General features: G+C 37.5%; 1 protein-coding gene across 1 annotated transcript in view; it reads right to left on the reverse strand.

Moving 5' to 3' along the window:
• The window catches only part of LOC116413472 (lysosomal alpha-mannosidase-like), a 41,450-nt gene that overhangs the window by 23,605 nt on the left and 2,888 nt on the right, over positions 1-14,957 (reverse strand). The window contains exons 2-9 of the mRNA XM_052893194.1: positions 8,134-8,215; positions 7,575-7,760; positions 6,839-6,963; positions 3,629-3,709; positions 3,033-3,169; positions 2,303-2,436; positions 1,577-1,682; positions 597-704 (exon numbers count right to left, since the gene is read on the reverse strand). Coding sequence (XP_052749154.1) covers positions 597-704; positions 1,577-1,682; positions 2,303-2,436; positions 3,033-3,169; positions 3,629-3,709; positions 6,839-6,963; positions 7,575-7,760; positions 8,134-8,215 — 959 coding nt within the window. The remainder of the gene's footprint in view (positions 1-596; positions 705-1,576; positions 1,683-2,302; positions 2,437-3,032; positions 3,170-3,628; positions 3,710-6,838; positions 6,964-7,574; positions 7,761-8,133; positions 8,216-14,957) is intronic.

Genomic DNA, 14,957 nt, shown 5'->3' on the forward strand with positions numbered 1-14,957 from the left:
CAGCTGCTTCACTACCTGGTGAAGATGATAACCTTTTCAAATACATTTTTACACTCTTTAAAAGAAGTAGCTATTTCATTTGTAAAAAAAAAAAAAAGACAAATGCACTAATGTGCAATAAGATATATTGTAGACACGTGAACTTTAAATCTGGAAATGTGTGTCTACAAGGAGATTTCGTATACTAAGGTAGATAGATAATTTATTTACATTACTTACAGCACACAAATTACAATACAAACATACACATAATACACAATAAAAGAGATAAAAAAATGAAAATAAAAAAAAACAAAAAGCAAAATATATAAAACAACAATTTTCTTTCTTTCTTTTCCTTCATGCATGTGCCATAGTAACACAAAATGGTCACAACTCAGTTTATTGCTTTGCCCTCAAAAGAGCAAAACACTGATATTCTGTTGGGGCTAAGTATGTTTTTTGGTAATAAAAAAAGTAAACACTGCCAATTACAAGCAGCATTATCATAATCTGCTCAGCAATAACTAAGATAGTGCGGAAACAGCATCTACAACCTACAGGTGAGTTAAGAATCTCTTTCATTTTGTAATTGCTTAAAAATCAAACGTTTTTACCTGAAGGAAGACGTGTGCTCTCCTCGCCAGATACTTGAAACTCGGTCGTGAAGTATAGAAGCCAGTCCAGTAGGTGTTTGGGTCACTGCCATATGGCAAAAGGTCGTCCTAGATTAAATTTGAATTTATTTTGGTAGTTTAAGTCACTATTTATGCTATTCTATTCATTGTCGCCTATGGTTTTGCTTTGCGGATATATAAGTTATTATATATATTTTTTTTATACAACTTAGAATGGCAAACAAGCTGACGGCCCACCTGATGGAAAGTGGTAATCGTCGCCTATAGACATGAGCAGTACCATGGACATAATATAGTATACTGTTTCGCCCATGATACCCCCCATACGTCGCCATTCCTGAGGACTCGGGTGTTATTCCTCTGTGCCCAGTAAATTCACGCCATATCCCCTTCAAACCGAAACACAGCTATGCAAACACAACTGCTTCACGGTTGAAACTCGAATGGGACAGAGGTACCCAAGCAATCGAATCGAAATATATGTACTTTTGTCAAATAAGGTCTTAAAACTAATTGAGAATTTTCAACAAAAATACAGTTTATAAATATTATGGCTAAATATATTAACATTCAAACGAGTGGCGAACGAATTTATCGATAGAATCGTTATCGCTAGCAAGTACATAAGATAGAATGAGATGGTAGTCGTAAATTGATGGCTAGTATGGAAGGTTGTGAAAATTCTGGTACTAATAGTGATTGTCAATCTTCAAGTGTTGGCAGTCAGACAAACACTAATTGTAGCGGAATTAAACAAAATAATTTTAATTAAATAACCAGTCATATAATATTAAAAAAAAAAAAAAACAGTCATATGGACTTCCGCAAAAACAACTAGTTTATTTAAACGAAATGATTCTATCGATAGATCGATTTGCCACTTGTCTTCAGTGGCTAGTATATGCAGTGGCGACATCTATTTAATTATATATCTATTATCTTACTCTCTCGGCGAATACAGCTTTGTCCCGTCGTCCGTAGAGGTAAATCGCTTTCAAATAGCAAGATGGCGTTGAATAAAAAATGTTTATGTCTGACAAATTTGCGGGGTGCGTGTTGACGTGGCTGGAAATATATGTAGGGGAATTTAATTAATAAAAATGACTAATAATAATAAATAATATCCAAAAGCAACATCGATAAACGATATATTTTTGTGTTTTCAAACGACTCCAAAAGGAAGGACCTTCTTTATGGAGTTGGTGGTTGCCTTTTATGTTTATAATTCCGTTAGTTGTAAATAGATTTGGAAAATTATCTTTTTATTTGAAAGGATATACTTACAGATTGCCTGGGTACCTCTGTCCCATTAGTGTTTCAACCGTGAAGCAGTTGTGTTACCATGGACATAACAGAGTATACTGTTTCGCCCATGATACCCCCCATGCGTTGCCATTCCTGAGGACTCAGATGTTATTCCTTCAAACCGAAACACAGCTATGCAAACACAACTGCTTCACGGTTGAAACACGAATGGGACAGAGGTACCCGAACAATCGACTTTTGTACAAAGTCTCCCTCTGGTTATAAGGTTGTAAGGTGGAATGATAACCTCAAATGTATTGCAGGAAGTCAGTGTATGCAAATGGCCATTCTTTATGACAGTCTATGGGGGAGGCTTATGCTCAGAAGTGGACAGATAATGGCTGAAATGATCAATGATGATGATAAACGAAGGTACCAACTTGATGAGTTTATCCATATTCATGAACCAGTTGGCGGCGCTCTGGTATGTAAAGTCACCGCCCATGGTCACCATTATGTTGTCGTGGTCGTAATACCTCGCCTGCTTCTCGATTTGGGATATAAAGTCGTTCACCTGGAGCAAATGAGAGCAGGTGAGGATTGCAGGTCAGTTAGCCCATCGTGACGATTTCAACGATAAATAAGTCACGATAGTTTCCAGCGGGAACCGCGTGGAGGTCGACCCGATACGGTATATTGATAGCAATGGGGATTAACCTCTCCATTACTAACATTCCCTTCCCCCCAGGATATGGTTACTGGCCGGTATAAAAAGTATAAACATTCTTCATGCCATATAATATACATAGGTACTTTTTGGGGGGAAAGGGATTGTTAGTAATAAAGACTAAAGGTCACATTGCTAGCAATATACTCAGCCAGGTCGACCTCCTCGTGGTTCCCCCTGGAAACTATCACGATTAATTCCTGATGAATTCATTATTTTGGGCTAACTGGCCTGTTTTCATTCTCATCTATCACCCTTCACTGGTGCTCCGCCAGCGTATCCCGTTGGCGCAAGCGGGGTTACCACACCATTTTCAAACATAAAAAAAAACAATACATAGGTACATACCAAATTTCATAGTGATTGGTTAAGCCGTTAAGACGTTATAAAGTAACAAACAAACTGACTTTAACATTTATAATATTAGCAAGGATTGTAGTTACCCGTTTATGAGCGTTGTAAACTTTACTGTCCGGATCGTCTATAATTGGCTCGTCGTTGCATAGGAAGTCGAAGCAGAATCTCTCCGGAGCGTTGTACAAGTTGAACAGCGTGTGAGACATTATGTCAGACATTTTACCTGAAACATAAGTAGGCATGTGTTTTTTTTTAATCGACTTCGACAATCCGGAGGTTCTTACTTCAGTTGCAGTTTTTCTATGTTTGTTACCTCATAACTCCGTTGATTCTAAACCAATTTGGAAAATTTGTGAAAAAAGTGATTTCAAAAAGGGAGAGATTTTCTATTTAGTTTTTTTTTTAATATTTGTTATTTCGTAACTCCGTTAGTTTTAAACCGATTTGGAAAACTGTATTTTTATCCAAAATTTAAATTACATAATCAAAATCTGCCCAGTAATTTATAGTTTTTAGACTAAATTAACTGGTTTTGTCTCTTATCTATTTTAATTTTTAATCTTTATCTATTTTAAAATGAAAGAAGGATAAAATAAAAATATAAAGGTTGGTCCCATAGAAATTTTATCATTTCGATAAAATTTAGCCAAGAGTGAACCCATAGTTTAATAAAAAAAGTTACCAAGCACGTCACTGCCCCTCCACATAAACTCCAGTCTGTCTTCTTCAATCATAGCATCTCTTTCTTTGTGATCTACGCGTCCTGTATAAAAAAAACTGATATTAGCGAAATATTTATCACTTGGTTTCTGTTTGTACTAAACTGTAGATCTTCCGATAAACTAAAAGATTTAGGCGAGTTTTTTTTTATGAATGAAGGTAACCCCGCCAATGTTAACAGTATACGCTGGCGAGACACCAGCATAGGCATCAATGAGAGATGATGAAAGAGGTGTGGACGAAGTCAAGTCAGTTGGCCGAACGTGACGAACTGGTCGACCTAATAGGGTTTTTTTTTATACAACTTAGAATGGCAAACAAGCTGACGACCCATCTGATGGAAAGTGGTAACCTTCGCCTATAGACATGAGCAGCACCATGGACATAACAGAGTATACTGTTTCGCCCATGATACCCCCCCATGCGTTGCCATTCCTGAGAATTCAGATGTTGTTCCTCTGTACCCTGTAAATTCACGCCATATCCCACCCTTCAAACCGAAACACAACCATGCAAACACAACTGCTTTACGGTTGAAACACGAATGGGACAGAGGTGGCCAAGCAAACGACCTTTGTACAAAGTCTCCCTCTTACCATTTTATTATCATTCTATAAAAAAAATCCACCTATGTCCCTTGTATTTTCTTTATAACTTGAAATCAGATTACGTGGTCTAATTCTTGACGGATTGTATTGTATTGTATTGTAAAATCTTTATTGTACATAACTCAGATTAAACATTGGTAAATGATTTAATATATAATGGCGGACTTATCCCATAAAGGGATCTCTTACAGTCAACCTTAGAGAAGCTGGAAGAAAACTGTAGAATGTATAAGGGCAATAACCGTACAATTAAAGATAAACTAAATAATACCCAGTAAAAAAAAAATTATATATAATACAATAAAAATATAGTATATATAGGATAGTGTTGCGGATGTCTGTCGTCTTAAGTCTAAGTTGAATTGTGTTGAATTGTGTTGAAAACGAGACTCGATGTAAAATTGGCTGAATGATTTAAACGTGTAATATGTAGTTATCCGGGGAAATGCGAAGGAAATTTAAATTAAACCAGACGGGGAAGAATATATAGGAATAATGGCTAATAATGAGAAGCGTAAGCTATTCCTAGAATACAGTATAAAAATATTAAAAATATGAAATAGAAATTATGTTAGTAAATAAGTTATATTAAATAAGTATACTGAGTATACTCAGGCAATATAAATGTTAATGTAATCTCATATCACACTAGAAATAAGGAAATAGAAATAAGTAAAATGTAATATGTCAGTCGAATATCAACAAAATAACACCAGAGGGAGACTTTGTACAAAAGTCGATTGCTTGGGTACCTCTGTCCCATTCGTGTTTCAACCGTAAAGCAGTTGTGTTTGCATGGCTGTGTTTCGGTTTGAAGGGTGGGATATGGCGTGAATTTACAGGGTACAGAGGAATAACACCCGTGTCCTCAGGAATGGCAACGCATGGGGGGTATCATGGGCGAAACAGTATACTCTGTTATGTCCATGGTACTGCTCACGTCTATAGGCGACGGTTACCACTTTCCATCAGATGGGCCGTCAGCTTGTTTGCCATTCTACGTTGTATAAAAAAAAAATAGTACACAAAAATCTTGAAATCCTGCCTAAATCTGAAAGGTACCTGTAAGGAAATGTATGTATGAAATAAATGTCAAAATACTGGAAATTAATATCCGGGCATATATGTATTAAAAAAATGTAGTTATCATCGTTATCATATCGTCATAGTGGTAGAATACTGACGGATCTGACATAGATTACATATAAAGATCCGTCAGTATTCTACGACTATGACGATATTAGCCTTTAATTGTCCACCGCTGAACATAAGCTTAGGGGGTTTTGCCAGTAGTTGCCACGCTTGGCAGGCAGACTGGTACCGGTACCAGGTACCTGGTACCACAGTCAGGGCTTAAGAGAAGTTTAAAGAGGGACGCTGCTGCCCATCCCTCGCCCTCCCTTATTAGACTCTTACGACACCCATGGGAAAGGAAGGAGCATGACCGTGTAGTAATATGTAGTATTATTAATTAATTGGTGAATAGTTCTAACAAAATAAACTTATTATTCCATGTAAAAAAAATGTGTATCAAATGTGAATCTACCAATAAAACTTATATAAAAAAATCTGTTGAATGTTGTTCAAAAATTGCGTTTTTAATTCATGTTTTATATTGGACTGTAAGTATCAGATACCAATACTAACAGATACCAATAGTATCAGATACAATAGGGCTTCGATAATCCGAACCCACCCTTATCCAAACGCCTCTAAAATCCGAACTACCTCTCCTCGGTGGTCATGCTAAACATTGCTGTCTTATTTACTTCAGATATCACTGTGTATAGATGAATTCACAGTAATGTGTTCACTTTAGTTGCTTGCTATACTTCTACGTTAAACAAATACTTGAAATGGGCAGATGAAATATTTTCATTCTAGAAAAATTCAATTGCGTAAATTGAAGGATAAAGCATTTTCTATGTCATTTAATAGCACTCGCCAAAGTACCATAACAGATTATTTTTAAAAAATGTAATGATTTAATATAAAATACTTAATAGTTACATTATTTTTTGTAAATATCATTTACAAAAATAGTTGTTTCATTTTTAAAAATACTTTGCAAAATACCTACCTACTGTCCGAACTCCGAACGCTCCATAGATCCGAATAGCATGTAAATTTTGGGTATTCGCATTATCGAGATCTTACTGTATTCCAGATATATATCCTCAGATTCCTAACACACGATATCCTAGTTTGAGCACTGGGGATTGGTGTGATCTTGGGTATTATTTTTATTCTAAAAACCTCCTCCGTGTCTGTTATTTCAGATTATTTTTATCACGAAGGTGGCAACCAAGCATACAGTCCGCCTAGTGGTAAACGATCACTATAGCCTATGGATGCCTACAACGCTAGGGATATCACGTGTGCATTGCTGACTTCAAAAAAAACCATAATGCACCCTTTATGAAGAACCCCACACTGTAGCCTCTAGGGAAAACCTCGACAGGGATCTTATTTCACAGCCAGAGCGATCGTGGGCGAAAATTCCTCTGAAACCGCATAATACGTGACTATGTAGGTTCTAGCGTGTGAGAGAAATACAAACTGACCAATAAACAGTCCGTCGTAGCCCATTTGAGCCAGCAGCGACGCCTGCTCCCTCGTATGGCCGTATGTGTCGATCTGCCAAGCCGCTTTCGGCTTACCACATATGCCCAGTGTATCATTGAGTTTCCTAAAAGTGCATATATACTGGGTGACTTGTAAAAGAGTGTTTCTTTTTATGCAACTTAGAATGGTAAACAGGCTGATGGCCTACCTGATGGAAAGTGGTAACCGTCGCCTATAGACTTGAACAGTACCAAAGACATAATAGAGTATACTGTGACACTCATGATACCCCTCATGCGTTGCAAATTCTGAGGATTAAGTTGTTAAGCCTCCGTACCCTGCAATTTTATTGCACTGTGTTTCGGTTTGAAGGGTGGGATATAGCAGTGAATTTACAGGGTACAGAGCAAGAAGCTTCATGATAGAAACATGAATGATTAAAAAGACTCCTTAAAAAGGCACATTATATAGCCCTCAGTCATGTCTTTACGCATAATAAAAAATACCTGTCCAGATCCTGAGATGGGCATTAGACAATTCAATCCTGGCCCTCTAGACAAGTGACAAGCGAATTTGTCGATGGAATCAACATCGCTAACGAGTCCCTGAGATAGAATGAGATAGCAACACCGGATGACTCATCCCAACTCACGGACTCGCTAACGATATCGATTCCATCGACGAATTCGCTTGCCACTTGTCTAGAGGCCCTGGTCTCTTTTGAAATACGCTTACCTCAACCCCCAAGTGTACTGGTCAATGATTTGCAGGTAATCAACAGTTGCTTCGTCGTTGTGTACCCAGCCACCCCCGGCGAACTCGATCCTGCCTTCCTGAACCAGGGTCCTGAAGGTGGCTCTCGTGACTGGCCGCTGTTCTTTCCACCATCGCCAGAAATACGAGGTTTCCGAGAATGTGAACCTTGAAGAAAGATTTCTTTTTAATTGTCGACTTTAAATTACGCATTTTAAGGCATCGATATATTTATTACTATATGTATCCCCCAGCTTTGTCCGAGTAAATCCATATAAGGTTTTCTATGTTTTGTTTGGATATTGCCATGTTGTCCCGACATAGAATGGGCCATATATTCCTTTCCATTGGGTATAGTTAGAAGCGACTAAGGGAACTTAAAGATCGAGGTGTGAGTTCCTAAGGGGAAACCACGTGGAGGTCGACTTGGTTGGGTATATTGCTAGCATTGAGGCCTTTAGTCTCTAATACTAACTATCCCCTCCCCCCTTAGATAAGTTGTAATGACCATGAGCATGATGATATACAAAAATACACTCACTTTCTTCGTTTGTCGTGCAACAGTTCAGACAGTACGGAGTGGTAGATCAGCTGGACGTTTGCAGAACTGATCGACGTCTTCGCTGGAAAAAAGTTTGATATAATTTAGTTTCGACAGCTGTTAATGAATATTACATCTTTATTACTTGTTTTTTTTTAATGGATAATAATGGAATGGTCACTTCGCCTGGGCTAACGGTATACGTTGGCGGGGCATCAGTGAGGGATGATAGGTGAGAGTGAAAATGCAGGTTGGTTAGTCCATCGTGATGAATATACCTGGAATTCAGCACGATGATTTCCAGGTGGGATCACGGGGAGGTCGATGTGTCAGGGTGTATTGTTAGGAATGGAACTGGTAGTTCGTTATACTAGCGATATTATTTTGGCTTCGGTTGTTTCTAATAAAACCCATTATTTAAAGTCGGCAACCGTGAAGCAGTTGTGTTTGCATGGCTGTGTTTAGGTTTGAAGGATGGGATATGGCATGAATTTACTGGGTACAGAGGAATAACACCTGAGTCCTCAGAAATGGCAACGCATGGGGGGTATCATGGGCGAAATAATATACTCTGTTATGTCCATGGCACTGCTCATGTCTATAGGCGACGGTTACCACTTTCCATCAGGTGGGCCGTCAGCTTGTTTGCCATTCTAAGTTGTATAAAAAGAAAATGTGAAGAAATTTGTAGTTACTTCACATTTGTACATAATAAAAGTCAAACATAAATTTAGATTTTGTACTTCAAATTATCTTTAATTACAAAATAATCAACGAAAACCGCAAGTCTCGATTCTAACGCCATCTAGTATTTCTTGTCTAATTTTTGTTTAGTGACCAACCACCTCAAACTATTATATTTTTAATCACAAAATATTTTTTATTATTATTATTTTATATGTTGTAATATTATTAATAAGTTATAAAATAATAATACAAGTTATAAGTAAAAACTTAATTAACATATGGTGACTTCACACAGTAAGTATGAAATGAAGTATTAGTTGGGTAACCCTGAAATTATGCAATTTTTATAAAGACAAATGCACAATACACTTTTTTAATCTTAATATAATTATTAGTTTTACGAATTTTTTTTACACTACTAGGTGGTAAACAAGCGGCCCATCTGATGGTAAGCGGCTGCCGTAGTCTATGAACTCCGGCAATATTAGAGGCATTACGCGTGCATTGCTTACTTTAAAGAAACCTATTTACCCCTTCACAATTATAAAAATTATGAATGGTAGAATTATAAAGAAAAAAAATAATATTTATTTATTTATTTATTACATCCACTGGGTGAGCCTTACAGTCTTCCAATACGCTCACCCAGGAAAGCATGAGTACAATAACATAAAATAAAATAAAAAAATTTAACTGAAACAAAAAACGTCTGAACACAAATACTCTGTGGTCACCCGACGAAACTCCAGCAAGTTGGAGGCAAATACATCCAATTGCGGATACTGGCTCAAAATATCATTGAGTAGTAGTAGTATATTAAATTGCTAATAAAAATTCATTCTATTTATTGACGTTTCTCAAATATAAGGCATACCATAGTTGCCTATCAATGTAAGATCAGATAAAACGAATCCACTAGTGCATTGTATTGAAATGCTTTGTTGTGTCTCATATTGGTGATCCTATAAATCAATAAAGAATTCAATTTACTTAAATAAAATACTTTTATTAAAAAAATCATTAAATATTTATTGAATTTAAATCGAATTAAAAAGAGTAAGTAATTGCTGAGTTTCATGCGGATTTTTCTTAGCAGATACCAATAGCAGAGGGAGACTTTGTACAAAAGTCGATTGCTTGGGTACCTTTGTCCCATTCGGGTTTCTACTGTGAAGCAGTTGTGTTTGCTAGCTGTGTTTTGGTTTGAAGGGTGGAATATGGCATGAATTTACAGGGTACAGAGGAATAACACCTGAGTCAGGAATGGCAACGTATAGGGGTATCATGGGCGAAACAGTATACTCTGTTATGTCCATGGTACTGCTCATGTCTAAAGGTGACGGTTACCACTTTCCATCAGGTGGGCCGTCAGCTTGTTTGCCCTTCTAAGTTGTATAAAAAAAAATATTAGAAAATAAACTATATTCGACCGCTATGTGAATTCCTCCCTAATTCTGTTGAAAGTGCGTTACACAGAAAACAATGGGTCAAACAATATCGATCGATCGATTTTAAGTAAACATTCAATATTTCTTAGTGACTGGAAGCTTGAACTGAGAAGTAAGTGGGTAATATGAGATCATACATGCTTATTTTGCTGTGTTGATTCCGGCATAGAATAGGCTATCCCTTTCTTTCCCGTGGATGTCGTAAGAGGCGACTAAGGGAGGGAGAGAGATAAGTAGCAGCGTCCCTCTTAAAACATCTCCAAAGCCTAGCCGCCTGTCAAGCGTGGCAACTACTGGCAAAACCTCGCTAGGTGGGGCTTATGTTCAGCAGTGTACAGTTAAAGGCTGATAAAATACATCCTTAAAAAAACATTTTGCTTCGAAAAAAAAAAACAGTGGCTTCAAATGGTAACTATAACACTGTCACCATTATAATAATTTCTGTCATTACCTGTCCACTGTTGTACATAGGCCTCCCCATAGACTGCTATAAGAAACAGTCCTGAGCCACCTGCATCCACTGACTCCCTGCAATGCATTTGAGGTCGTCACTTCTAGGAAGGAGGGTGGGGCATGTTACAGGGCATTTGCCCGGGGTCGTCACTCAAGAACCTTTCTTCTCGATCTATTGTCATGTATGTGACCAATCTATTGCCACTTCAGCTTGCTTATCTAATATATCGTATTTTCTATAACAGATATGGGTAATTTAACATTTTTTCTTGTTTCAGTTCAGTAATTCAGGTGTACCTAGCGAAGATGATAGCGTTTCGCCCATGATACCATTCATGCGTTGTCATTCATGAGACCACAGGTGTTATTCCTCTGTAGCCTGTAAATTCACTGCCATATTCCACCCTTCAAACCGAAACACAGCCATGCAAACACAACTGCTTCACGGTAGAAACACGAATGGGACAGAGGTGCCTAAGCAAACAATTTTTGTACAAAGTCTCTGGTAGTGTATTGTACTTTTCTAAGTTTAACGATTTGCGCCAACTCGCAACAGTAATCATGGACACTGGTAGTTAGAAATAAATAATTGTATGTCGTATAATTCATAAGATAGAACCGCGTCACGACCTAATGACATCATCGGATCATTTTTATACTTTTTTTATTTCCTCACAACTGATAAAACAGCGGAAGGAACAATTTGTTTATGAGATATCTAAGGACAGATAGTTAATGATAAATTTTGTATAAGGACTATTGCACACTTAACGCGGCGCAATCCAATTGAATAGAATAAAAAAAATAATTCAAGTAAACTTAATTTCAAGCATTTTTAATAGTCAAAATTTTATGATTTTTTTTTATACAACTTAGAATGGCAAACAAGCTGACGGCCCAACTGATGGAAAGTGGTAATCGTCGCCTATAAACACGAGCAGTACCATGGACATAACGGAGTATACTGTGTTGCCCATGATACCCCCCATGGGGTTAAAACACGAATGGGACAGAGGTACCCAAGCAATCGACTTTTGTACAAAGTCTCCCTCTATTGATTCTTAACCAAAATGCAATTTCATCAGGAATGGGTAGGAAGCTTAGCTGTTACATTTTGTTTTTTTTTCAAAACAATAATTGAATGTGAGCAAATCTTCGAAATGACATATCTAAACGTCATCATCGGTCGGCGCAATATGTCTTCTTACATAAATACCTGTCAACTGTCGTAATTTATAATAGACAATTGCAGTTGTACCCATTTGCATTTTTGTTGTATTTTTTTAAAACAGGGACTGACTGAAACCCAGCTCTGTGCAGCTTTTTTTTTTTACAACACAGAGGGCAAACGAGCATGCGGCTCACCTGATGGTAAGTGACTACCGCCGCCCATGTGACCCACAACACCTACGGCATTGCAAGTGTGCTGCCGGCCTTTTATTGCTGTACACATTGCACTGGGACACTCAGAGTAACAGCTGAGCCAGTTCCTTTTGTCTAATATAAGACACTTTGTTTTGCTCATAGTTGCCACGCTTAACTGGCGGATTGGCAACTGCAAATAAGCTTTTGGTGATTCAAGTAAAATTACAAACATTTTTAAAATGTCTGATAATGGTGTACCATATCAGCCGTTAACTGTTCAATGCTGAACATAGGTCTCCCCCATAAGGAGGGTTTTGCTAGTAGTTGCCACGGTTGGCAAGCGCAGTTAGGCTTTTGGTGAAATTTTAAGAGGGACGCTGCTCCCATCCCTCGACCGTTAAGTCCCCTTAGTCACTTCTTACAAGACCCACGGGAAAGTAAGGGGGTGACCTATTCTATGCCGGGACCATACGGCAAAATTTAGATTTTATTGCGGATTTATTATTCCATGCACTTATGTCGGTCTGAATTGGGCCTTATAAATAAATACTGTCCTAGCAATATGTCATTTAAAATGTAATATAACACAAGGTCGGACGTCGCGCTACCTTTGTCGTGAGGGGGCCGGCAGTCAATAATCCTAGGCCGCCGGTGAGTGACAGTCGTGAGGCTGAGAGTAAGGCCGAGTTGTTCTAATTAGTGAAAACTTCTTATGACGTCATACAATAATAATTTTTTTTTGTGTTATTTTAATATTTACTTTATTTTAGTAAAAATAAATATGTTTTTACCACAGTTTCAGAAAAGAGCAATATTGGATTATTACATGGAAAATATATATGAAAAACTATTATAGGGTGGTTTTATAAGCGCTATAATATAATCTAGTCCAAAACAATGATTTTTTGAATTTTTGTCTGTTTATTTGTTTGTCTATCGCGAAGTTTTTTGTAGTTATTGATATTTTCTTCAATATTGTAGAACATACTTTTGTTCTATCACCAATAGTTTCCGCGGCGCACGCGACGAAAGATATTTTATAGCGTTTCTTTACACCTTGAGTTACGTTACTAAAGTTTTAGTAAGGATCCCTAATCTTTTCTAGCAATAAATATAGCCTATATCACTCAGGGTGAATGTAACTTTCTAATGGTGAAAGAATTTTTAAAATCGGCAAAGTAGTTTTTGAGTTTATTCATTACAAACATACATACACACAAAATACAAATCTTGCCTCTTTATAATATTAGTGTAGATGACCTTAAAAACAATCATATAAATTTCATTACATTCGAAAACTTACTGTCAGCTATGCTGTTCAGGGCCTCTAGACAATTGGCAAGCGAATTCGTCGATGGAATCGACATCGCTAGCGAGTCCGTGAGTTGGATCGAGTCATCCGGCGTTGCTATCTCATTCTGTCTCACGGACTCGCTAGCGATGTCGATTCCATCGACGAATTCGCTTGCCACTTGTCTAGAGGGCCTGAGGGCCTACTATGAAATGTTTTCCGAAATTTCGGAGTCAAACGAAACAGAAATTTTAAAATTACATAATACATGCCGTTTGGATATATTAAAAATGTTAAAATATTGTTCCTTTTGACTTTTATAATAGGATGTATGACGAACGAAATGTTAAACTACATTTATTGGTCCGATTTTGGTATAAACAAAAATACGAAGTTGAGTCCGAAATTTCGGAATTTCATTTCATGGTAAACCCGCTGGTCACGTGGACGAAATCGCGTGTAAAAGCTAGTTATTAAATAAACCAAACCATCAAGTGATGATGCTGATTTGAAATTGAAATAAGCGTGGGAATTTGCGTCTAGGGACATATGACCGTGGATACTATGTAGCTTTAGTAGGTTCCATATAATTATTTTTTTTAAGTTCTACCTGGTCATTATTCTGAAAGTGTTAAGGTTGAAAGTCGCTCGGCAAATCAGAACAAAGGACAACTGCTTTCAATAATGTAAATCCGTTACATGAGTAATAATTCGTTGTTATTGATTTGACCTTCATTGTAAAAATAATTTACTAACTGTGACCCGTGGGTTTTGTAGATAAAAAGTTAAAATAACAGCTACCTTTTTACCACCTGACTGTCAAAAATTGTTATCAAAATTGACACTGTTCTTTTTTCTAATCGCCTCGAAGACAGGCAAAGGTAGCTAGACCATACAGCTAATTCTTAGATTTGTTTTAATGGATGATAATGAAATGGTAACCCCGTCTGAACTATCGGTATACGCTGGCGGGGTACCAGTGAGGGATAATAATGAGACTGAAAAGACAGGTTTTTTTTATACAACTTAGAATGGCAAACTAGCTGACGGCCCACCTGATGGAAAGTGGTAACCGACGCCTATAGACACGAGCAGTACCATGGACATAACAGAGTATACTGTTTCGCCCATGATACCCCCCATGCGTTGCCATTCCTGAGGATTCACGTGTTATTCCTCTGTACCCTGTTAATTCACTGCCATGTCCCACTCTTCAAACTGAAACAGTCATGCAAACACAACTGCTTTACGGTGGAAACACGAATGGGACAGAGGTGCCCAAGCAAACGACTTTTGTACAAAGTATTAATATATAATAACACAAAAAATAACGATGAAATCCGTCGTGTGGTGTTTATTACTTACACAGCGATGTACACTTTGAGATTACGTCAATTATGGCACAGCAAAGCTATATTGCTAGCTGGTGGGGTATGGTGCGAGTACTAGCGTCGACGAAGCGTAGTAGAAATAAGAATTTTACTTATAAAATTGTATTATGCAATGTGTTAATCGTATAGTACCCGCATAGAATAGGCCACCCCTTCCTTTCCCGTGGGTGTCGTATGGCGACTAAGAGA

This window comes from Galleria mellonella, unplaced genomic scaffold (assembly GCF_026898425.1).
Source record: "Galleria mellonella isolate WM207_F2 unplaced genomic scaffold, CSIRO_AGI_GalMel_v1 utg172, whole genome shotgun sequence".
NCBI lineage: Eukaryota > Metazoa > Arthropoda > Insecta > Lepidoptera > Pyralidae > Galleria > Galleria mellonella.